Source organism: Arachis hypogaea, chromosome 7 (genome assembly GCF_003086295.3).
Source record: "Arachis hypogaea cultivar Tifrunner chromosome 7, arahy.Tifrunner.gnm2.J5K5, whole genome shotgun sequence".
Taxonomy (NCBI): Eukaryota; Viridiplantae; Streptophyta; class Magnoliopsida; order Fabales; family Fabaceae; genus Arachis; species Arachis hypogaea.
In genome coordinates this window covers 7,057,595-7,083,742 of record NC_092042.1, presented here as the reverse complement: position 1 = coordinate 7,083,742, position 26,148 = coordinate 7,057,595, and the positions used below count along the sequence as shown (strand labels likewise).

The 26,148-nt window shown below is 33.6% G+C and overlaps 1 protein-coding gene across 1 annotated transcript; it reads right to left on the bottom strand.

The window, feature by feature from the left end:
• Window positions 1-21,865: 21,865 nt before the first annotated feature.
• LOC112702271 (zinc finger CCCH domain-containing protein 3) lies at window positions 21,866-25,799 on the bottom strand. Its single transcript, XM_025753241.3, has 7 exons — window positions 25,290-25,799; window positions 24,514-24,683; window positions 24,274-24,327; window positions 23,974-24,094; window positions 23,565-23,836; window positions 22,851-23,102; window positions 21,866-22,454 (listed from the first exon to the last, which is right to left on the bottom strand). Exons 1-7 carry the CDS (start codon window positions 25,351-25,353, stop codon window positions 22,116-22,118), a joined length of 1,272 nt encoding a protein of 423 aa, XP_025609026.1. The 5' UTR covers window positions 25,354-25,799; the 3' UTR covers window positions 21,866-22,115.
• Between the last annotated feature and the right edge of the window lie 349 nt (window positions 25,800-26,148).

Below are 26,148 nucleotides of genomic sequence, written 5' to 3'. Positions count from 1 at the left end.
ATTCCTTGGTCACATAATTTTCCAAGGAACAATAACTCCTATTGAAAGATCAATTTTGTTTGTAGAAAAGTTCCCAGATTATATCCTCGATAAACCTCAGCTCCAGAGGTTCCTAGGATGCCTCAATTATGTTTCAGATTTCATCCCGAATCTTAACAATCTCATTAAGCCCCTCCATGATAGGCTTAAGAAAAATCCTCCACCTTGGACAGACAAACATTCGGATATTATCAGATTTCTTAAAACCAAAGTCCGCAATCTTCCATGTCTTTATCTGCCCATTCCTCATGCATTCAAAATAGTAGAAACTGATGCATCAGATTTAGGATATGGTGGTATTCTAAAACAAAAACTGCATGATAAAGAATGTATCATTGCATTTACATCCAAACACTGGAATATTACTCAATTAAAATATTCCACAATCAAAAAAGAAATTTTAGCCATTGTTTTATGCATCACAAAATTTCAATCCGACTTACTCAACCAAAAATTTTTAGTCTGAGTTGATTGCAAATCAGCTAAAGATGTGTTACAAAATGATGTAAAAAATCTTGCATCAAAACAAATTTTTGCCAGATGGCAAGCAATTTTAAGTGTCTTTGATTTCGACATTGAGCATATCAAGGGTAACTCAAACTCTCTCCCTGACTTTCTCACACGTGAATATTTGCAGGGAGATAATCAAGGGAAAGATGCCTAAAAAGGCAACATTAGCCTCGGTAAGAGGCAGAGGTATTCGTCTAGCCCTTCCTGGGCCGTCTAAGAAATCTGGGTCAAGTACCCCAACTGGGTCATCTACCCAACAACCTTCCCCTATAACCCAAGAGCCGACTGGGTCATCTACTCAGATCACAAAAAATGTAGTTGAGTCATCTACTCAACCCCCTAGTAGTCAAACAGCCAAACAAACAAAGGCAGATTATGCCTTCCCAATCCAAACCTTGTTGGCCTTACAAGATGCAGGCCTTACAAAGCTCCATAAAAAATCCTGGGCTGACATATGTGACAGCTCAGATGAAGACGAAATAGACCTTACCAAACTTATCTCACAAATGGCAACTCAAAAAATCATTTGCAATGATCCAAAAGGAAAAACAATTGCCCAAACAATGCCACCTCAATCAAACCAAACCCAGCCCGCCAACACTCAATTTAAACAACCATCCACATATATTTCAAAAAACAAGTTCTCATCTGTCCTTCTAATGGAACCCGAGTTTTGGGAAAAATCACCTTTTAAAGTTATTCCTAAAGTCTTTCCGCCAGGATTCCATTTTAGACCAACAGCCTTGAACAAAACCAGACAGTTTTATGAATTCATATTAGTGGATTCAGATTCAGTCTCAATAAAACATTACAAAGATCCTAAAGATGCCACCAACATAACTCATTCAACAATTCAAATTCTAAAAGTACTCACCCCTAATCAATTTGGTAAAAATCCAAACAATACTAAAAAATTCTCTAATCCTTATGACCCGATAGGATATTCTTATTGGGATTATATGGATGCCTGGACAAGAGTATTTTGGTTACAAAATAATCAGAACAGACATTCTTGGCTCATTTATTTCAAGAAAAATACCAATTATCAATTCCCAAATTGGTTCTCCCAATGGTGGGATTACTTTGGTCCTCTACCAGAAATCTTGCCCCCACCTGCCGATGAGGGGTTCAAAATTTTCACCAGAAAATTTGACCAACAGGAAACAAGCATTCCTGCAGATCTCCAATTTTTCTCTGTTTTCTCCCTGGCCTGGGTATTCTCATGGCAGTACAGGTATGGCAAACAAGAACATCCAAAGGCACCACCTATGCTTCAAAGGAATGCCTATGTAAAATGGTGGTCTCAGTATGATGCCGCCATGGCCCATCCAGATAAAGTTCGAAATTGGTTCAAAGAGCACCCCAAGTTCACCAAACCATTCGACCATGAAGAATTAATATTTCTCAACCAGAAAGCCCAAATTGCAGCAGCCCTTGCAGGAGCCCAATCAAAAGAAACCTTAGCAAGACACCTTCAACAAATCATGCAGATGATCGAAGAAGACAAAAAAAACAAAGAAGATGCAACTCCCTCAGCAGAATCATCAAGTGATTACGATCAAAATGAAGACGATTGCTTTAGGATCAATCTAGGAGAAGAATAGATCTTAAGCCAAATTTGCAAAAATCAAAATTGTATCAACTTGTACTGTACCAATAGTACCGGTTAATATAACCTGCACTATAGAAACAGTAATTTTCTCAACTATAAAAGGAGGCCACATTCTTATTGTGAGGCACCTTTTTCATTTTACAAAAATATAGAGAGAAGTTAGTGAGAGACGCTCTGAGAGTTTCCCTTATAAGCTCTCCAGCTCTTTTTCCCTCTTCTCCCTTTTCAGATCATTTAATAAAAATCTCTTATTCAGTTCTTCATTTTCGTGTTTCCATATTTACATTTCTGCAACTGCATTGCATATGCGTGCGGACTACCGCCACATCTAACTACATAACTAACCTGCATATGCGTGTGGACTACCGCCGCATCTAACTTCATATTTACTTTCTTGCTTTTGCATTTATCATACTGCATTCATATTAACGTTTACTTTTGATCCTTCTTCCCCTTTTCCCTCCTTGATCCGCTCTCGGGCCATCTGGTATTAGAGCCTGATGGGGAAGTAGGAATATACATATTATCATTAAACTATCTCTGAAATTCATGGATCTGGGATTTTACTGTTCATGTTCTTATTTACTGTTCATTCTGTATATAAGAAACAATACTTTAAATCTGGAAGTACAGGCCGTTTAATCATATCACTCAAAGGGGCTGTAGCAGTAAGACCCTGGGATTCGGGCAGTAAGGCTAACTTGATGATGTCCCTAAAAGTGATAATGGTCCAAACGTAAGAACTCCCGGTGGCTATAGATTTAAAGGATTATTAAAAGACAAAAAAAACAAAAAAAAAGAGTTAAAAACCCATATTCAAAAATTTGAGTGATAGTTTAGTGATAATATATATGTTCTCTCTGAACCAAAGGAGGGCCATGATATCAGATTTTATGTAATCATGTCTAAACTCTTTCGCTCTTTCTCTAGACGCCTTTCCTTTTCTTCACCGTCCTCTTCTTCCTCCTCTCTGATCCATTCTTCTTCCAATCCCCTTACTGAGAAAGTTACTCGTCCTGAGGAACTTTCCCCCAAACACAATATCTTTGAAGAAGAAGTTTGCTTCGAAGATATCAATCAAGCCATTGACAATTGGGAAATACCCAAAATCCCACAAGATGAGTTATATGTCCCTAATGATAACAAGAGAAAATCTGATTATATCATCAAAACCGCTGAAAATAATATTCCTCTGGGACCCGATTCTGGTGAGGAATTTCTTCTTCTGACTAAACAATCAGTTAGAGAACATGCCCGTCACTACAGATATCTTCACATAGGGTGTGTCCAAGTTGCAGTCAAACCACTTATCCGAGAAGGCTTGAATGCCTCTATCCTCATGTGTCTTAGAGACATTAGACACAATGACTTCCAAGACTCCTTAATCGGAACAGTTGAAACAAGTCTAGGACATGGTCCAGTTTACTTCAACTGTTTCCCAAATAAGACGGTCAGCCTGTTAGACCTTAACATTCTTGACTCTCTTTTTCTAAACATTCGAATTCATGGTCTTAACATGAAAGAAGGTTCCATTCCAGCTGCTTTAATCTATAGGATTCAATACAAGGTCATGAACACTTGTAACTCTAGAGTCCTTCTTAAGTCCCAAGATCGTGAAACCACTTTGTTTGTCACAGACATGACAAAGGCCAACGTCATGATCCCAAGGCTCATAAGATGGGATGAAATTGACCTCCCTCAGTCATGGTCAATTGACCGAGCCATTCCAACGCAACCTAGACAAGCACCTCTTTTACGAGAAGTAAAACAAGATGAATCAGGGAAAGTAGAGATTTTCTTTGATAGACGAAACTCTTTTTCTTCTAGATCTGAAGCAGGAACATCTAATGATTTTGCTTCAGCAAGGAGATCTTTTTCAGTAACTTCCCAATCTCAGTTTTCAAAATTGTCGAGACCAGCCAATTCTGAAATACATATTTCCGGATTACAAAACAATTCAAGTATTTCTCAAGGAGTTTACCAAGAAGATGATGGTGATGTAGAATTTGAAGTTGAATCTTCTCATCAATCTCCAACATATTCTTCTTTGAATGGTAAATGAATAACACGGAATTTGTTATAAACAGAGAAGCCTTACGTAAAAACATTAACTCTGAAGAGTATGACCTCCAAAGAGAATGGTATTTACGTACTTACACAGCCTCTCAAATCTCATCATTCAAAGAAAAATATTACAAATTTTTAAATGATGTTAGAATGCATATTCCTTTTTTTGAATGGTTTCATGCTTATTCCATAAAAAACAACATTGAGTATCCTTTCAAAATTAAACAAACTTCATTTTCAGCAAATGTTATTTCAACTTGGAAAGTCAAAGATGGGAACTTAGTTAGATCTGAGTTTCCTCCAAAAGGAGCTTTTATTATTTCAAATACGGAAGGACATAATCCTATTATGGCCTCTCCCTTTAAAACAAAGAATGTGGATGAAGTTGTCGCCCCTAAAGATATTAAAAATCTCATTGAACAATCAAATTATACCAACAGATTTTTACAATGCTTGGGTGACAACCTTTCATCTTCAGGATCTACTTTCTCCTTGAAAAATGTTTCTGAAGCATCTACTTCTAAAAGTATTGAGAAACCTCTTTTTAAACCTTTCAAAATAAGTAGCAAGGCTAATCAAAGTCTTAAAACCTCCATTTTAAAACAACAATCTAGTGATTCGGAAGTTATTCAAAAGATTGACCAACTTTTGAATCGTTTTACTACTATCCCTGAAACTCCTACAAACTCTGGTGAATCTACTTCTCGTATTCAAACACGCTCAGCTAAAGCTATTAATGCCCTCGGCCTTGAATCCAATGAATCTTGCTCTGAGCAAAGTGATGATTCTGGCAAATCATCCCTCAAGATCAGCCCCATTTTGACCAACTCCTTAACCAAGTGGAAGGGTTTAACTAAACCCTCTACGTATGGTTATAATCGTGTATCCGCTCCAGATCTAGCTCTCGAAGAGAGAGAACTAGGTTTTGTTAGCTTTAATGCCAATAATGTCTATGACTGGAATATAGATGGCAAAACGGAATATAATATCATGAGTATGCTTCAGCATATGACAATGGTAGGCACAGCCTATTGTTTCCTGTTGGTCAAATTTTTTGGTGAAAATTTTGAACCCCTCATCGGCAGGTGGGGGCAAGATTTCTGGTAGAGGACCAAAGTAATCCCACCATTGGGAGAAACAATTTGGGAATTGATAATTGGTATTTTTCTTGAAATAAATGAGCCAAGAATGTCTGTTCTGATTATTTTGTAACCAAAATACTCTTGTCCAAGCATCCATATAATCCCAATAAGAATATCCTATCGGGTCATAAGGATTAGAGAATTTTTTAGTATTGTTTGGATTTTTACCAAATTGATTAGGGGTGAGTACTTTTAGAATTTGAATTGTTGAATGAGTTATGTTGGTGGCATCTTTAGGATCTTTGTAATGTTTTATTGAGACTGAATCTGAATCCACTAATATGAATTCATAAAACTGTCTGGTTTTGTTCAAGGTTGTTGGTCTAAAATGGAATCCTAGCGGAAAGACTTTAGGAATAACTTTAAAAGGTGATTTTTTCCAAAACTCGGGTTCCATTAGAAGGACAAATGAGAACTTGTTTTTTGAAATATATGTGGATGGTTGTTTAAATTGAGTGTTGGCGGGCTGTGTTTGGTTTGATTGAGGTGGCATTGTTTGGGCAATTGTTTTTCCTTTTGGATCATTGCAAATGGTTTTTTGAGTTGCCATTTGTGAGATAAGTTTGGTAAGGTCTATTTCGTCTTCATCTGAGCTGTCACATATGTCAGCCCAGGATTTTTTATGGAGCTTTGTAAGGCCTGCATCTTGTAAGGCCAACAAGGTTTGGATTGGGAAGGCATAATCTGCCTTTGTTTGTTTGGCTGTTTGACTACTAGGGGGTTGAGTAGATGACTCAACTACATTTTTTGTGATCTGAGTAGATGACCCAGTAGGCTCTTGGGTTATAGGGGAAGGTTGTTGGGTAGATGACCCAATTGGGGTACTTGACCCAGATTTCTTAGACGGCCCAGGAAGGGCTAGACGAATACCTCTGCCTCTTACCGAGGCTAATGTTGCCTTTTTAGGCATCTTTCCCTTGATTATCTCCCTGCAAATATTCACGTGTGAGAAAGTCAGGGAGAGAGTTTGAGTTACCCTTGATATGCTCAATGTCGAAATCAAAGACACTTAAAATTGCTTGCCATCTGGCAAAAATTTGCTTTGATGCAAGATTTTTTACATCATTTTGTAACACATCTTTAACTGATTTGCAATCAACTCGGACTAAAAATTTTTGGTTGAGTAAGTCGGATTGAAATTTTGTGATGCATAAAACAATGGCTAAAATTTCTTTTTTGATTGTGGAATATTTTTGTTGAGTAATATTCCAGTGTTTGGATGTAAATGCAATGATACATTCTTTATCATGCAGTTTTTGTTTTAGAATACCACCATATCCTAAATCTGATGCATCAGTTTCTACTATTTTGAATGCATGAGGAATGGGCAGATAAAGACATGGAAGATTGCGGACTTTGGTTTTAAGAAATCTGATAATATCCGAATGTTTGTCTATCCAAGTTGGAGGATTTTTCTTAAGCCTATCATGGAGGGGCTTAATGAGATTGTTAAGATTCGGGATGAAATTTGAAACATAATTGAGGCATCCTAGGAACCTCTGGAGCTGAGGTTTATCGAGGATATAATCTGGGAACTTTTCTGCAAACAAAATTGATCTTTCAATAGGAGTTATTGTTCCTTGGAAAATTATGTGACCAAGGAATCGAATTTTTGTTTGAAAAAGAACAATTTTTGGTTTAGAAACAGCAAGTCCATTTTTTTGGATGATGTACATAAAAGTTTTAACATGTTTGAAATGTTCATCCAGAGTCTGGGAAAAAATTAAGACATCATCAATATAAACGATTGCAGAGTTTGAGTATGGGTTGAAAATATCATTCATGATTTTCTGAAATTCGGAAGGGGCATTTTTCAGACCAAAAGGCATTACATTCCATTCATATTGCCCGAATGGAACTGTAAAAGCTGTTTTATATCGGTCTGATTCAGCAATTTGGATTTGCCAAAAACCCGACTTCATATCAAATTTTGAAAAAATATTTGCTGAGTTTAACCTATTAAGCAAATTCTTTTTGTTTGGGATGGGGTAACGAATCCACTGTAAAGCTTGATTCAATGGTTTGTAATTGATGACAAGCCTGGGAGTTCCTCTTTCTATCTCAGCTTGTTTATTAACATAAAAAGCAGAGCAAGACCAAGGACTTTTGCTAGGATGGATTAACCTTTTATCCAAAAGATCTTTAATTTCTTTTTGACAATGCTGCAAAAGCTGCTCATTCATTTGAATGGGGCGGGCTTTTGTAGGGATTTTTGATTCTTTGAAATCCTTTTCATATGGAAGATCAACAATGTGTTCTTTCCTATCCCAGAAGGCATGAGGCAAATCAGAACAAATGGATTTTTCAATTTGATTTAAAAGATTTTTTATTTTTTCTTGAATCTTTGGTTGAGAAAGCTGTGATTCAAGGGTTTTGAAAGAGATTTCTTCTTTTAGAAAACAAATCTGTTTGGTTTTGGATTCAATTAAGTTTAGAGATCTTTGCTTTGGCGATCTAGGAACTCAAAGAAAGTTACTTGTCCTCCTACAAAAGAGGTAAGTCCAGGAAAATCTGCCAGATATGGAAATAATAGATTTATGAAAGGTGTCCCCAAAACTACATCATTTTTTATATCTTTTGCTATGATGAAATCGGTGGCAATTCTGATATTTCCCTTTTCAATAAAGACATTAGTTATTTTAAAATTGATACTTAGCCTTTCACCCGTTATTGAGCTAAGGCGTTCAGTAGTTTTTTAGAAATATTTTGTGGGGACTAGACCTTCCTTAATACAGTTTGAATCTGCACCTGAATCAAAGAGTGCAATGGTGTCAAAAACAAAATCTTTAACGACAATTCGGACATTAACACGATGTTTCATGAAGGAGAATACATTTATTATTCTCAAAATTTCTTTTACCTCATTGTCGTTAGAAATTTTATTTTCTTGTTCCTTAGAGCACTCAGTTTGGTTTAAAAGAGAACCAAGATCCTCATCACCAGATTCTTCTTCTTGTACTAATTGCGAGAGAATGAGATGATGATCGTTTTGGTTTCTTTTGATTTCCTGGATTTCTCTCTTAAGATTATTAACCTCAGTTTGGAGGTCCTGAATGGTTACGGGACGAATAACTTGTTTTTCTAATTTTTTGAAAATAGGTTTGACATCATATTTATTGTTAAGGACCAAATTTTTGGGTTTTTTCTCCTTTTGTAAAGATCTTTTTAGTTTCAAAAGAAAGTCTTTCTTTTGTTCTGGATTGTCAATAGCCTCGATAGCATCAAATAAGAGATCTTGATCTTTAGATAAAACATTAATTTGCTTGATATCTGAATCTGAGGATGACTCAACATCATCAACTTGGATATTGTTGATATTATCATCAGAAGATTCTGGTCCAGAGTTATCATTTGAACTCTCAATCATAAGATTATTAATCTGTTCCTCAATCTGAGGATCAAGGTTCAGATTATTAATCTTTCCTTTTAACTGACAATATTTGCTAACATGTCCTGGTTTTTTACATGTGTAACAAATAATGGGGTTTTTCTGGGGATACTTTTGGAAATTCTTTTGGAAACCTGTTTCATATATATATATATATATATATATATATATATATATATATATATATATATATATATATATATAAGTGCAAAGGTTACTAGGTTAGTAATCAAATGCGTAACCCCATGTTTTTCCTCCTAAGAACTGCTTCTGTGCCAACTTTCTCTTCTTCTTCTTGAGCTTGTGAAACCCAATCACATAGTCCCTTCACAACCAAACCAAAATTCTCACTTTTATTAATATCATTGTATACTTATACTCTAAATCATAATTACATAAGTTGCAAACTTTTTTAGCACAAACAAAAATTCCAGGAAATAAAAAAAACAAAAACAAAAGAGTCGCCTATTTTTCTCGACATAAGAAGGAAGAAATAGAAAGGAATCATAAATAATTTTAAGTACCTCATTCCTAGTTGAACCGAAATCACTTGTTGGATCTGGTTGAACAAATTGTGGAGGTACCTCTCGTCGACCTCAAGCTCCAATCCCCAATGTACAATGACGTCGTAATGAACTAGTTCGTTGCATGTAGCACCTGTCGTCGTCGGCAATAGATTGGTTGCGAGGCCGTTCTACGGTGGATGCCGGTTTGTCGCCATCCTCTTCTCCTTCTTCCGTCGTGCTTCCTTTCTTTACCGTCGTGTTTTCTTTCTCTCTGCTTCGTTTTGTCTTTCTCTCTTTCACCCTTAACCTCTTTTCTCTGTAATGTCGTCGGAGGAAGTCTTCTCCCAATCGGCACCACCTACTCTATCATACCAAGAACTGAATTTCTTTGTCTCGTTTGTCTTTACAGATCTATAGCTGGTACAGTGATTTTGAATTTCATTAAAACTTCTGCCCAACTCTTTTCTTTGTTGACTGAACTTTTAATACAAATTATTTTATCAATTTTTCTTCCTTTGCCACTTGTCAAACAATGAGTCTGGACACTTGTCGTTTGATAAGAATCAACACTTGTCGAGCAAAAAAACATTTACTGTTCTCTTATTATATAAAGAGATAAATAGATTAGAATTTCTAATTCATTTTGCAGCTACTTTCAGAGTAATAGAAAGAAAAGCAATGACTGGAGTGGGAGAGTCAGAGTCGAAAAGAGGATTGCTCACTTCTTTCTCTCATTCAAAATCGTGCATGAGACTTTCATCTCGCACGGCTCCTAAGTGATAAAAGAAAGAAGAACTCATCTTCTTTCTTTTTTGATTACCTTCCTCGCGTATGTATAAGGCCGAATCCATTCGATTTAGAATTTTCAAAAGGATTACTATACTAATCCTTAACTTTTCAAGGAATCCTTCATCAGTGGTTGTGAATGACCGATTTTTCTCAATCTTTATGACTTGCTCCTCGGTTTATTGATCTATGGATAGCATCGTTGTGGTAAAGGCCGTAATGCCAGAGGAATCATTACCGCAGGGCATAGAGGGGGAGGTCATAAGCGTCTATACCGTAAAATCAATTTTTGCCGAAATGAAAAAGACATATATAGTAGAATTGTAACCATAGAATACGACCCTAATCGAAATGTATACATCTGTCTCATACACTATGGGGATGGTGAGAAAAGATATATTTTACACCCCAGAGGGGGCTATAATTGGAGATACCATTGTTTCTGGTACAGAAGTTCCTATTAAAATGGGAAATGCCCTATCTTTGAGTGTGGTTTGAACTATTGATTTACGTAATTTATTTTAACCATTTTTTGCAGATTGAATTTAGTTAAGATTAAATTCATATTTTAGAATTTAATAATGTTAAACTATAAAATTAGAAAAAATGTGACTGGGTTCGAGTTGATAAAAAATTATGCATTAGTTCATTATTTTACATGTATTGGATTTTTTAATCTCGTGTGTATTATCATAATTCTTGGTGAAATAACATTAGTTCTATTTGTTACTTGTTCTAAATGATTTTTGTATTGGTGAAGTACTTTTATTTTGTATATTTTACATTAGGGATGTTATGCTAGTTATATTAAGTATAGATGTTATGCTTGTTATGCTGGAAAAAAAAGGTTGGATGTTATGATTAAGTTATGTGGTCCAATTTAGTTTATATCAATATTTCTCATGGACAGGTGTTGCTAAGTTAACTCAACATTATCTAGAAATTAGTAATGTTTAGTTAAAAAATTGAAAAATTGCCACTGGGTCAGGTTGATAAAAAATTACGCATTAGTTGAATAATTTGTTTGTATTGGATCTATTAACTTCCTATGTATAATTATGATTCTTGGTGAAATAAGATCAAATGTATTTGTGAATTGCTCTATATGATCCTTGCATTGGTGAAGTATTATCACTTTGTACATTTTACATTATTAGGAATGTTATGCTAGTTATATTAAGTCGAGATATTATGTTAGTCATGCTGGAAAAAATTTTTGGATGTTATATTTAAGATATATAGTCCAATTAAGTTCAATGTTTTAATGTACAATATTTTAATAGTGATAATTGTAAAAGATTTATTAATTCGTTTGCCTCTTTAATGATCTAACGAAATAGAGCTTAAATATTGTCCATTGCATGATCTTTTAAAATTTCACGGAATGAAGACTGCTCCAGCAAAAAAGCAGAGTTGTGTATCCAAGAAAGGATGTGTTGGACAGAATCAAAGGTGTAAGGAGAAGGCCGGGAAGGAAATGCCCACAAGGGATAAATCTATGACCGACACACCTGCTGGAGAGGTAATAGATGATAACTCTGATGAAGGTCGCTCGGATAAGAGGCAAGTTATTAGTATTCTGACTTTTATAAAGTGATTAGAATGTCTAATATTCTTTTTTTTATTGGCCATTTTTTGTTTGAGTATGAGTTGCTATTGATTTTTTTGTATACATGATTTTTTATACTCGGATGTTATGTGTATTTAACTTAGGATGTTAGATGGATAACCTTATGAATGTTAAACCTATGGAACTGCGAGTGTTATGCTTCCTCTTTATTACCCATTTCTACCTAAGCTCAAATTTATTTAAATAGGAAGCGCAGTCCGCATCAAAGAATGTGATAAGAGAATTTGTGAGGAAACACCCATGAGGAACAAGTCTATCCCCGAATACACAACTCTTGAAGTATATTTTTATTATAATATTCTTTTTTATCTTTAAAAAGATTTTGTAATTTGTCAGTACTGGTTTGATAATGAGTTATTGATTTTTTGTATTTATTTTTTTTATTTACACTCGGATGTTGTATGTATTTAACAAAGAAGGTTAATTGGTTAAACTTGTGAATGTTAAACGTACGAAACTATAAGGATGTTATGTGTATTTACTCAACCTCATATTTTTCTATAATTAATAGATAATATTTGGGTGTGTAATAATAAATACAATTTAGAAGAAAATGATAACTTAGTGTTGAAAACATGAGTCATATACATCATAAAATGAGTGTCCATATGATTTGATATACAATAATAATTTCTCTTTCAATATAATAGACACACTTAGACCACAAACTTGTATGTGAAAAATAAGTCACACAAAAAAAAAGTTGAAGAAAAATAATATTTATATTAAATTTTTAGATATCTTTTTAATCATGTGAAAATAAAATTGATTTTGTGTATTTTTATTTTCTAATAGAAAGCGCAATCACGTATCAAGGAAGGGACGCATTGGGAAGAATCCTAACTGTACAAGAAATAATTGTAAGGAAACGCCCACAAGGGACGAGTTTCGGAACCACACACCAGCTGGAAAAGTAGAAGAGGATGACTTTGATGAAGGTCCTTCAAATAAAAGGCAAGTTAATGGTATTCTAGAATTAATATGAACTAGATTAGCTAATATTGTTATTTTTGACTTGCCTTTAAGGATCAATAATAATTTTGTCAGTGATTTTTAATATTCATCTTCAGAATTAGCCTTTTGCTTCAATAATTTTTATTTTAAATTCGGATGTTATGTACATTTAACATAAGATGATAACTGAATAACCTATTGGATGTTAAATGATTGAACTTGCGAGTGCTTACTTCCTCTTTATCACACGCATCTACTTAAGCTCAAAATTATTTAAATAAGAAGCGCGGTCGCACAGCAAGGAAAGGATGCATTGAGAGGAATCCCAGTTGTGAGAAGAAGATTTGTGAGGAAACACCCATGACAAATGAGTCTATCCCCAAAACAATGGCTGGAAAGGAAGCAGACGGTAAATTTGATGAAGGTCCTTCTGGGAAAAGGCAAGTTATTTGCATTTGTCGTTAATAAGAATGCAATAACTTTAAGGATATTAAACAAATGAATTGTAGTTGTTTACGTGTAGTGATTCTAGAGAAAATGCAATGGTGGTGTATGTTGCGCCAAAGGATCCAGTTCAGATTGAATTTCCAATTCCATCATTCTCACTTGGCATCACTCAGATGCACATACCAGACTCACCACCCGAATCTCCAGTAATAAACAGGCCACATGTGATACCGGAACCCAAAACACCAGAAAACATCAGGAAACCGAAAGATGCAGTGAAAACACTTATGCCATCAGGGGCTGTTCCAAGGCCTATTGGTGATAATATAAATAGGATATACAGATGGGCGACGGATTGCAGGGAAGGACAACATACCACGACGGTGTGGATTCGAAATGGTGATGATGTTGAGTTGCAGCGAGCGGACTTGCAATCACTGGGTTTGCAGAGAAAAGTGAGGGATACGGTAAGACAAAACAAAATGGCATCAAAATTTGCTAAATATATATTGTGCATTAAAATTTTATAAAATGCATCATGCTATTATGTTCAGGTTGTTGATTACTGCTGTGCCATGTTCAATACTTCGAGCATCGTGAGATTCTGCAAAGATTTTTATTGTCTTTCTCCGAGATTAATGGTTAGTGAAAAAATTTGACAAACTGATAAATCTTTAATTACGAGTTTTTGGTACGATAAGGATGTTATTCTCAGGTTTTGATGATCCTTGGTTGTTGCTTACTTAGTGGTAAATTAGCATTATTTATGCTATAATAACTCTAAACAAGTGTGTGACGCAGTGGATTTTTGCAGATATTATTTTAAGTGTTTAAATAATCAAAAAGTGGGTTTGCAGGAGGTAATACTGACTGATAAGAATATTGAACAGTATGTGGGCCCAAACAAGGAATTTGTTCCTATTCTTAGTCAGTACATTGGTCGCGGGCAACGCTGGTTCAATGAGAAAAGGGCAAAAGAAATGGAATATGTAATTAATTCCTTGACAACTATACACCAAATCATTTTATCAAAAAATTATATGCTAACATATTTTTTCAATTGTGTAGTGGTTTATTTCAGCATGTCAGAGTGATCACTGGTAGCTATATGTGCTCCACTGGTGAATTAATAACTTATGGGTGTTAGACTCTATGCACAATAGGCCGGACTCTAAGTGGCAAAAGAAAGTAGATAGATATACTGTAAGTGGAACATAATTGATCAAGATTATATCATTTTGATAGCACCTACATCGATTTGTCTAGATGTTACTTACTACTTTTACTGTATGTTTCTTATAATTTTATAAATATGTTCTATTTGGCTTGTCATAGGGATTACTTCTCCAAGAGTTGGCTGCCATAGTTGATGAAAGTATAGCTTTCACATGGGAGGGTTTAGAGTGTTGCTATGTATTAAGAATCCTAAAACAACCAAATGGGTACATGGATTCAAGAGGAATAATTGAAAAGGTAGACAAAAAATAGCATCAAATGACATGCATGACTCTATGTTTATTTTGGATAGGTAGGACTGTGGCATATATGTTATAAAATGGATGGAGATGTGGGATCCAAACAACATGGTAGAGGATGAATCAAACATGCCTATTTAGACGGCGGTTAGTATAATTCAAAATACATGCATGCTTAATTCTATTTGGACGCATATTATTTACAATGGCTGAATTGGTATTTGGTTATATAATGTATTTTATACCATACAATTGTACGTTCTCTTAATATAAATCACAAGGCCAACGGCATGAAATTCGGAAGGAATTGGTGATCTACATACTATTTTTCAAGGACAACGTGTCTAGGAGTGTAGTAAAGGGTGTACTTAATGTGCTATGTCACCATGTGGATGATAGGGGCAAGAAAAAAAAGATTAAGGACCTTTGGAAAAACCGAAGACAAAGTCGCTGATTCAAAGGGCGGAAAGGGCATAGAAAACTTAGCCAAATTATAAGCAATAACTTAGGATTTGTATTGGTGTGTATGTTCACCTTTGTTTATTTCAGGTTTTCATGGATGTTTACATATTTAAAAAAATACACCTTTTTTGTTAAGTTAGCTATACCTGACCACTAAACATTCAAGCTATTTTTGTTCATGACTAATATGCTAATTGGTTTTCAAAACAGTGAATTCTCTTATTTTGGACAAAGAATTGTTAACATATTCATGTATATAGCTTTTGTTCTTAAGTTAATATTGAAATCTAGTCGAGTCTTGATATATATATATATATATATATATATATATATATATATATATATATATATATGACAACAATAATATTTCCAAGAGTGTTCTATGCTACAATCCAAATTTTTTTTATTTGCAATCGATTTAAACAAGTTTAAGATTATTTGTCCAAAAGAATAGACGAAGTAAAAAAGAATAAAAGAAGTAAAAAAAATTATTTGCCCCAATCTAAGATTAAATTTTATTTAATAATTATATATAAAGTCATAACAAATGAGTAAATAAAATATATAAAACTAACTCATTGAACCACCTATATTATGGAGATGTTACCATCAAATGTCAGTTTATGAGCCAAATATGACAACTCAAAACAATTATGTAAAAGGACCAAATTACAAAGAGATAAGTCACTAAAAACAAAAACATATTCTTGTAGCGCTGATAAACATTGAGTGCACCAAATATGCTTTCTGTGAGAAAATAAAGTAGCTCATTAATGTGTGTAAAAAGAAATAAATAAAAAAATGATGCTAACACTATAAAAGGTAACAAATACCAATAGGAAAACATACACGATTGTTTGGCATTACGAAATGAATTCAATAATGATGTAAAAAAACTAGAATGCACATCTAAGTTGTTTGTAATTCCTGAACAAGGTGGCTGTGTATCTTTGTTGGAAGAGTTTAAATTAATGGAAGATGGTTGCTCAGTACCATTAGGTACCTGAGCACATAAATTAAAATGAAAATAACATTTGACTGACACAATAAAAAGGACAAAGCACATAATAACAAGGATAGACCACATATTTATCTCATTGTGATTGTGGGTGTTCTTGCATTTGTGAACCCTCTTCTTAATAGATTTGTCCATAGCCGTCCAAGTCTGGTTGTCACTGGACGACCTTGTGTAGCAACACAACGTGGGCCCTGTAACTCATCTATGCCAATGGGGTACTCATCATGCGTGTGCGATTTAAATGCACTTGTTATATTAGCAGCTTGACGCTTGGATTCCTTATATTCTTTGAGCTTGGGCGAGGCACTGTCAATGGCATCACGCAATATAGCAGCCTCTTTTGCATCATCCACGAAATCCTGAGCAACATTGTAAAAATGAGAACACAATTCTAAAAATGATCATGCTATAGTCAAAGCGGTCCATGTCATGGCTACTCCTGATGTATGTGTGTATGTGACTGATATTCTTACTCCATAGGGATAGAATGTACTGTGAGGACACCACTGTTACACAAAAATGCAAAAGCACAGCAAGAATGTGGCAACATAGAATACCATCCGATTGGAACATGGAGCAATCACATTGAACTTCTGATAAATGCACGCAATATACGACTCGGTATCTACTATACACTGACTTATCAGATATCATCTTTTGTTGGTCAACCTCACATTCTATATTTGTGCCATGATGGTTGATTGAGGAGAGGATGCAATTCGCCTTCTTTACAAATTATTTCTGAACATCTCGAAACATAGAGTTCATGTATTCTCTCTAAAACTACTTTTCTATTGGGGAGCTGGAAACACAAGGGATAAGTCTCCTTAAATCAGCAACATCACGCTCAAGTTTCTTTTGCTTTTTGTCTATAAGATAGTTTTGGTATTGGAAACAAACTACAAGGGAGCTCTTGTTGGTTAAATATTTATCGAAAAAATGCATGCTCTCACTACGTTGTATGCTCCTCATGCCAACCCAAAATTCATCTTGGAAAAATACTGGCACCCACATGTGTCAGTCGAGAAAAATATTTGCTAATAAATAAATAAAACAAAAATGCAGCATCGTATGTTAACAAATAATTGCAACATCCATGTCTACTAGAAGGTAACATGTATTTAAGAGAAATTTATCATGTGAGTTATATCACTTTATTAGGGACTATGACCCAGTGTTCTTGTTAGGATTGACATGAGTGTAGACATATTTTACATACACGAACCATATATATATATGACACAAGAAGTTAAACATTAATTTCCTTGACAACACACACAAAAAAATAATAATGATAAAAAAATAAATAAAATAAAAACAAAGGTGACAAAATTATGTTAATGATCCCTTTAGAACCCTACAAGCATGACATCATTCATCATATTTGAAGTCAACTTATTTAGAACACATACGACTCCTAGTTTGAAAGATTTTCACAAAGTTTTTTTAAAATTTCAATTAGAAAAAGAATAATAGAGATACAATAGATTGGGAGATTATGTTATTGTTTAGTCACCTAGAGTTGTGGAGCTCATACTCTTGGATAAAATTATGCCAATCTCCTCAAATGAATCGTTAGATATGGATTCCCATACAATCTCTTCGTGTACACATTGAGCTCATCGAAACGACAGAAACCTAATAACTTCTATGATATCTTCGTCAAGCTATGCCATATGCACCATTTATGACGTGTTTTCGGCAAGGTGGTCGCTAATGCAGAATGCATCTGAAGGCATTAGTCTGTTATAACTTATAACACAAACGGGAGGCTTTTCCATGCACTTCACCTAATCCAGAAAAGCCATTGGAATGAACGGGTATCCTCATTCTGCAATAATGCACATCCAAAAAATGTAGACATCCCATAGTGGTTGACATCTACGAAAGAATCGAACGACATGTCGTACTTTAGCAATGGAAATATAAAAACAAGAAAAAATGTGAATGCGACAAATAGTGTCAAAGCCAACTCCAAAAGTTGCAAAAGGTGTTGCTTTCGACTAATGAAAAAAAAATGTTAAGGGACTGTATATGCTAAAATCCTATAAATATTAGGTTGATGTGGTAGTCACTATTTTATAATTGCTAATTTTGACTTGTAAATTATATAAATTTCTTAAGAGTATCTTTTTCTCTTGCTCATCTTATTTTATTAAAATAATTATTCTTTTATCTCTTGATTCTTATGTTAAGGCTTAATAAATTAGACCCAAACATGATTTATTGAAAAATTGTCATCTATGATAGAAATTTTTAAAATTTAGTTGCACACTGATTTAAAGTGAACCATCAAGCATATAAATATATTTTGTCTTTTTTTTTTAAGTAACTGATTATATATTAAAAATTGTTTAACATATTTGTCTTAAAGTGCACCCTTATTTTCTCAAAATTGTCACTCTCATACTTTTGGATAAACTTCATGGATCTTAGTTAAAAAAAAGGTCTTATATTACATCTCTAGAATGATGAACTATTTTAATATAGTTAATCTTTCTTTTCTTATTAGATAATACGATCAAAGTTCAATACATGTAATCATATAAAGCTACAAAATACAACATTAATCATAAAATAAAATCAAACAATTATTACATAAAGATATTACTCCAATTTATGAGAACTAATATGCACCTTCTACTATTTCAATGCCTAGAACATTTTTTGATCACTTCCAATTTTAAGCAACCAACATAGTAAAAGTTATTCTGTGCCCGTGAACTTCAAGTTCATAAAGAAGTTATGAATAAAATTATTTTCCAAAGACCATTTTACTTAATACTCTAGAGCTTTATATTTAAAATATAATTAATTATCTATTGTTGATTGAATAATCACTCTTGTTTTCATCTTGCATTTGTAAAGATACAAAACTTCTTTCCTGCAAACAAAAGAATAAATAAAGGGGGTAAGATGAAGTTTAATGTAATAAAATAATATTTAGCTCATTCACTAGATAAATAGATTTAAAATGGAAAAACACTAACAGATAAATAAATTTTGTTATATAATTCAGATTGTGAGACTATTCTTACCGGTGAATCACTTTTTTTGCTTCGGTACTTCAAAACCAAAAAATCCTAAAAATCACAGCATGTCACAAATTAGACACACAAAGAAAATAATGATGGAATAAATCACAGGTACAAGTTTCGAAATGCAAACAAAAAACAAAGTGCTACTGGATACTTTCTTACAATTAGAGAATATAAGAACTGTAACATAGCTTTTTCATGCACTTCATCATAATAGACACAAGTTTATAACAAGGGACACCATCTTACACCATCTTAAAAGTAAAATATTAACATTATTCTCGTTTTACTAACATCTAAATTTTAACAAATTTTATAAGTAACTTAGGTCTCTTGCTACAATTCACACCTCTTTTTAAGATTTTTTCAGATCATTACTCCTAGAACATTTGTATTATATCCATACTACCAAACATTATGAAACTTTAAACGCCAGTTAAAATGTTGCATGATAAATTTCATGTTCCATATATAAGGGTCCATGCTTCACGGACCAAATGAAAGTTATGAAATGCATTTCTCATAAATGCTTACCAATTTTAAACATTCATAAATCTTTATTGGTCAAAAACATTTGTTCTTGGATACTAAAAAGTTATTACAAAATTCATTGAAAGATTCCACTTTTGTTACAGTTGACTGGACAAGCATTATCTATTTACATACATCAGTACATAGATAAAAATAGTGAATTAAGTACAAATTATACTTACATCGACTCTCAAATTTATCGTGAAATCCTATCAAAACAAGAGCATTTAAATTTACATAATTTTCATAGAAAAAATAATAAAATAAAATAAGATAAAAATAAAACCTTACAAAAATATTTCGCAGAAGCATAGGAGTGGGAGAAGGACCGAGATTGGAGTTAGTAGTGAAAAAGAACAAAATGACAATCTGTCAAAAGAAAAGGGGGAGGAGGAATGCAAAAAATGTCTCATCTTGAAAAAGAGAGAAATAATGAATGATAAATCTTAGTAGAAATAAGTGATTTATCTCATTGAAATTTTGGTTAAAAATAAAGAAAAATGTGTACAAAGTAAAAAATAGAAAGGCAAATTTTAATTATTGATTTTTAAAAAATAAAAAAATAGAATTATATTTATAAATATTTTTATGATAATTAAAGATACTCCCACATAAAAGTGGGAATAAGAAATCCGTGGCCTAAACTTTGTATATAATTCTTTGTCTCTAACAAAATCCTTTATTTTAAATTCAAAGGTGATTTAGCTAGGTGCTCGGATTGCGAAACAGCATACTCTCCAAATGAATTCCCAGTCAAACTTAATACTTCATTAACAAATTTCAATGTCATAGATTACTAGTTAGCAACAGAGACTTATAGATAGTTTGGTTTCAAAACAATATTATAAAAAACTTGATTAAAATACAAATGATGAAGAAAAACAGGTATCCAAGCAATGCTCATGGATTCTTGCCAATTGTCTTTTTCCATGTTTCATTATTTTTATCTATTCCTTTCCCTGTGGAAAATCTCCTTTGTGGACCCTATTTGCAAACCACCATATATATCACTGTACAACTTTAAATTTCGGATTAATAGTCAAATTAATCTCTGAAAAATAAGATATTTTTTAAATTTATTTTGAAAGACTTTCTGAAAGACTTTTCAATCAAATTAGTCTTTCAAAGATTGTTAATTAATTATATTTGTACTCCAGTCACTTTATTAATAATTTTTTTCAAAGATTGATATTGTAAAACATTAATTGATAACATATATAATACCTTATATGTCTAATTAGTTATTGATTAAATATGTTTATAAAAATTTATTAATTTAATCATTTTTTTCCAATTATACAAATCTTATTCCCAATATGATCTAGTGACTAAATTGATAGATTTTCGTAAATATATTTAATCAACATCTAATTAAACATGTTATGTGTCATGTATGCTATCAGTTAATGTTTCACATCATCACTCGTTGACGAAAATTGTGAATGAAATAACTAAAGGACAGATATGATTAATTCATAACTTTTGAGAGATCAATTTGATTGAAAAAAAATTTCGAGAATGAATTTAAAAAATACCTTATTTTTTAGAGACTAATTTAACTATTAGCCCTTTAAACTTCATGCAGCCACCATTCACCAAAAATAATAAATAAATAGCATGGCCAGATGCTATGCTTCACCTTGACTTGCATTTCTAATGCTTATAAAAATATTTATAAATCTTGTAATAAATCAACCTATACATAGTAGGAATGAAAATGTGTCCTTATAAAATACAATAACGTATTAGTAATTAGGTCAACAATATTCAACCTTTTTTTTTTTGGTGACAACAATATTCAACCTTTAATATAGTAAAAACATATTTTACGATTAAACAGAATTTATTTGCCTTGTATGAATTCTCTCTCAAACTAATACTTAATTTCAAAATCAAACAAATAAAATCCCTTCAATTTTAAGATTACACGTTCAGTAGATTTTATGGTTCATATTGTTATCTTAAGTGCATTTTAGAGAAGAGAAATGTATGGTCCTAAAAATACTTTAATCTGGCATAACTTCTCAAACATAAGAACTCGACATTTGAGAATCTGGTTAGTTCCGATGAACTTCAAATTGATATTATCCCCAAATGGAAGTATTCTGATCTCTAAATAAATAAATAAGAAAAAGACCATAGTTTGGTATGCCCTTATAAAATGGGGTAAACAATTCAGTGACTAGTGATTCACAAATCTCTAAATTTCAGTCCCATTTTTTAAGTGTCTACCAAACTGACACAGAGAAACAAAAAAAAATAAAGATAAAATTGAAAATAAACGGAAAAAAAGGTCACAAACTTTCAACCTGCATCTTATTCACCACAAAAAATGCCCCTTCATCCCCCACAAGCTAGTGAGTGTCACAACAACCTCTGAACAAACTATCCCACTCCACAGAAATTGCAGGTGAAAAAAAGAGAGAAAGGGGAACAGAAGGTGTGTGTGTATGATAATATATTTCTCCTTAAAACAAGGAAAATTTTGTCCCTCAAAAAGAGAAAAAAGATCAAGCATCTTGGTCATGTAAGGAGGATTCCGAGGCCACTTCAAAGGAATTTGAGGTAGTATGATCAGCTTGTTTGGATGAATCTTCAGCGGCCTGTGAATTATTGATATTATTATCCGAATGCTGATGCTCATCACTCGATAATTTAGATGGTGATGTCTCGGGTGGTTGGAAAGTCCCTCTTCGATTGCCGTCGAGAGGGGTGTCCAGTGCAGATAAAGCAGTAGGTGTGGCCAAGCGATAGTTCTGTGAGATTGCCAAAACTGGATGATCAAATTTGCATGTTGGGCCATACTTGCATATTCCATAAATTCTATAATAAGAACATATAGCTTGCCCCTAAAAACAACCAAGTCAGGAATCAGGAATCAAAATATAATTAGAGGTCTTGTTATAGCTAATATGACAATATGGGATGCAAAAATATCTTTGGACTTAATTTCCATACATTGTCAGTAGTAAAAAGTTTTACATAGACATTTAATCATGTATTGGCACGTCAACAAAAGTAAAAAGCTAATCTAAAATGAATAAGAGAGTAATTCTTATGCACTGCCTGCAGTGAAAACTCTAAGATGAATTGCCATATCATGGTGCCTAACTATTCACCATGATAACTGTTTACAAATTTTTCAAATGTTATTGGTTGACAATGTAAAATAGTTTAGATTGTTAGTATATGGAATACGATTATTTTGAAGTACCCCAACGATCAAGTAGGATAGGTGAACTTACAGGTCGCACAGGAAGGCCGAGTGGATTTATGAATGACTGGGCGATTCTTTCTTTCGGGTGGTGGAACTTACAATCAGATCCATACTTGCAAGTCCCTGTGTTCATATAGTATCTGCATTCTGGCTGATCAGGCCTATCTGGGAGATTAAGACTTACTACCTGCCCACCAGAAAGTGACTCACCCGGATTCACAGAGTCGTAAACAAGATTAGATCCAAGAAAACCAGTAGACATTGCAGGGTTCATACTTCCCTGATTTGAGAAACAAAATCAGTCAAAACCCAAAAATAGTTAAATCTCAATGGAATTTGCACCAGTAAGTAGTAAATCAAATTCTACTCGAGGTATCAATCGGTGTATGAATTTCAAATGTGCGTTAAAATTTGTAAATAGAATGAATATGTGGTTTAAGAATAACAGGATCATCATGCACAAATCACTTTGTTTGAAGTTCATTACATTGTTATGAGGATCATCATGCACTATCACTTTGTTTGAAATTCATTGCCTTGTTATGAAATATGGCATTAAATTATGATAATCAATATTTTCTAAGATTCACGCATTTACATGTATAGACAACAAAATTCAGTGTGTTTGCAAGTGTCCTTGCAATCATTGTTAGTGACACAATAACCCCTGTTTGGTACGTAACAAAAGATCAAAAAATGCAATAAATTCATATAAGCAGGATATTAAATAGGTTGAACTAACCATGTAGCTGTTCCAACCCTGTCCGGGTATAATTCCTTGTGGAGAAGAAAAGAAAGGAGGCACATAAGACTGAAGGCCCTGTCCAGATAAATATGGCATTCTCGGTAAGGAATACGGATATCCACCAACATATCCAGATGCGGGGATCATTGAGGTAGGAGATGCAGCCACTCCAGAAGCTCCAAAAGTAGCATGCGGCGGATGATGAAACTTGCAAGCTACTCCAAACTTACAAGACCCAGTTCTCATGTAATAGGGACATGATTTTCTTCCTAAAAGCAAAGAATTAAAACCGTTGAAGCAATGAATGAAATAGCTTTCCATATACGATTATGTTATTCGGACACAAATCACACAATAATGTCAATCTGTTCGTAAAAGATGGCGTGATAAGTGAAAATTTGTATACGGACCTGACGCATTGGAAGGCCTAAAGCATTGAATGATACAGGAGCAGCACCTCGTCTGTCCCGTGGATGATGATATTTACACGATGATCCATACTTACATGTCCCTGTCTTAAGAAAATACTGCAATGTATATTTTCAAACAAGGTTATAAGTTACTAGTACATTTCAAACAAGGTTAAGTTACTAGACTATAATTTCAGGTAATCCAGGAAGCTATTATTAAAAAAACATCATAAAAAAGACAATTGAAAAACAAATGTACTTTGATAAAAAAAAAAAAAAAAAAAACAGAATCATACCTCACAATCAGGTTGCCCGTTTCTCTCAGGGAGCTCTTCACCATAATGAGTACCCTGAAATTCTAACAAAGGATGAGAACCCACGGTTTACTTACATATGATTAAAACTAACGAATCAATCAAAGGCCAACTTAATGATTATAAAATTGTACACAGATTACATTTTAAGAAAGAACTGATTCATCTACACCTGAAAGTTTTTACAAGCGAAAAAGGAAACAAAAGAAAGAATTGCATTACCAGTGAAACATTAGCGGGGTGATTGTAGCGACAGTTAGTCCCATAACCACACATTCCAGTCCTCAGAAAATATAAGCAATCAGGTTCACCAGGACGATCCGGATACGGGCTAGTTTGACCCGCAGTATCTCTATCTCGATTGTCATTGATTTTCAATCGCCGAATTGCTTCTGCAATATAGATCAAAACAGCAATCATCCAATTTAATTCACAATTCCACGAAAGTCTCAACATGCATTCCAAAAAATTTTTTACCAGCAATGATTACTCCCGTAAAAACTAACTAGATCAGAACCTTACAAGGTTCCAACTCCACCCCATAAAAGACTTAAAGATCCAAACATGCATTCAATCCTTTTGTTGCATGATCAAGCAAAGGAACACAATTTCCCAAAGCCATGTACGATCACTCAAATTCAGGCCACAAAAAATTGAATTCAGAATATAGGGATTTGTCGGAACCTCTATATCCTCTTGCAATAGGAAGCTATTGTTCCAAGAAACTCATTCAAAAAAAAGAATCATAACGCATTCAATTCAATGGATCATCGAAATTCTCCAAATCAAGATCACCGTACCATCATCATCATCCATCATAAATGAAAACCAGAACCGATGATTAAGCTAACACAAACAATACAACATTCCAAAGCTCCACAACAGGAAAACTTCACACAAACAAAAACACAAACACCACACAGGCATCATCACAAAAACAATGATCAGGACCAACAAGAGCATGAATCATGATCACAACAAATAGAATCTGAAGCTACCTTCAATGTTGTCACCGGATTGATTAGAAGCAGCATTCCTCAGAACCTGCCTGTTTTCTGGCATATCTGGCTTTTGAAACAAAGGTACAATCTTTCTGCTACCGTTCCTTCTTCTTCTTCTTCTCGTTTCAACAATCAATCTAAGAACAGCCTTTTAATCCTTTAAGGGAGAAAGAAAAAATCAAGGAAACAACACTCACAAATTCACTCACTCGCAGATGGTAAAATTGATGATCATCAACAACAACACAAAGTGAAAAATTGACCAAAGTGACAACACAATTTCCCTAAGGGGGAAAAAAAGTACAATATAATATATAATAATAATAACTATATAATATTATTAATATTATATATGTGTGTAACAAAAAGTGAGAGAATCGGAGATGAAATTGTGAAGAATCAAATGTGAAATCTGGAAAGAGATTATGGTAATAATATTCGCATTGGATGAAAATTCCCGTCAAATTAGAGTTTCCTGGTTCTGCCTTCGCAATCTTTGGAACATTTCGGATCTTTGAAATGTGAAACCCGACAAGTTAATAATAATAATAATTAATAAATAAATAAATAATAAAGGCTAAATACTCTAAAGTAAGGTTCTTGCGCGCGTGTACGAATAATAAATTCAATGTACAATATTACCCTCCACGTGGCTGCTTCTCAACAAGTTTACGTGAATCGTGATTTATCGTTGCTTACTTATACCACAGCGCGTGCGTTACAATCACTTCCCTTTTCCACTTTTATTTTATTTTATTTTGTTTTGCAATTTTCAATGTTTGGAGTGCTTAGGAAAATTAATTGGCCTGAGAAGTAGATGGGAACAAGAGGGTAGGTAGAATTTCAACCGTTGATT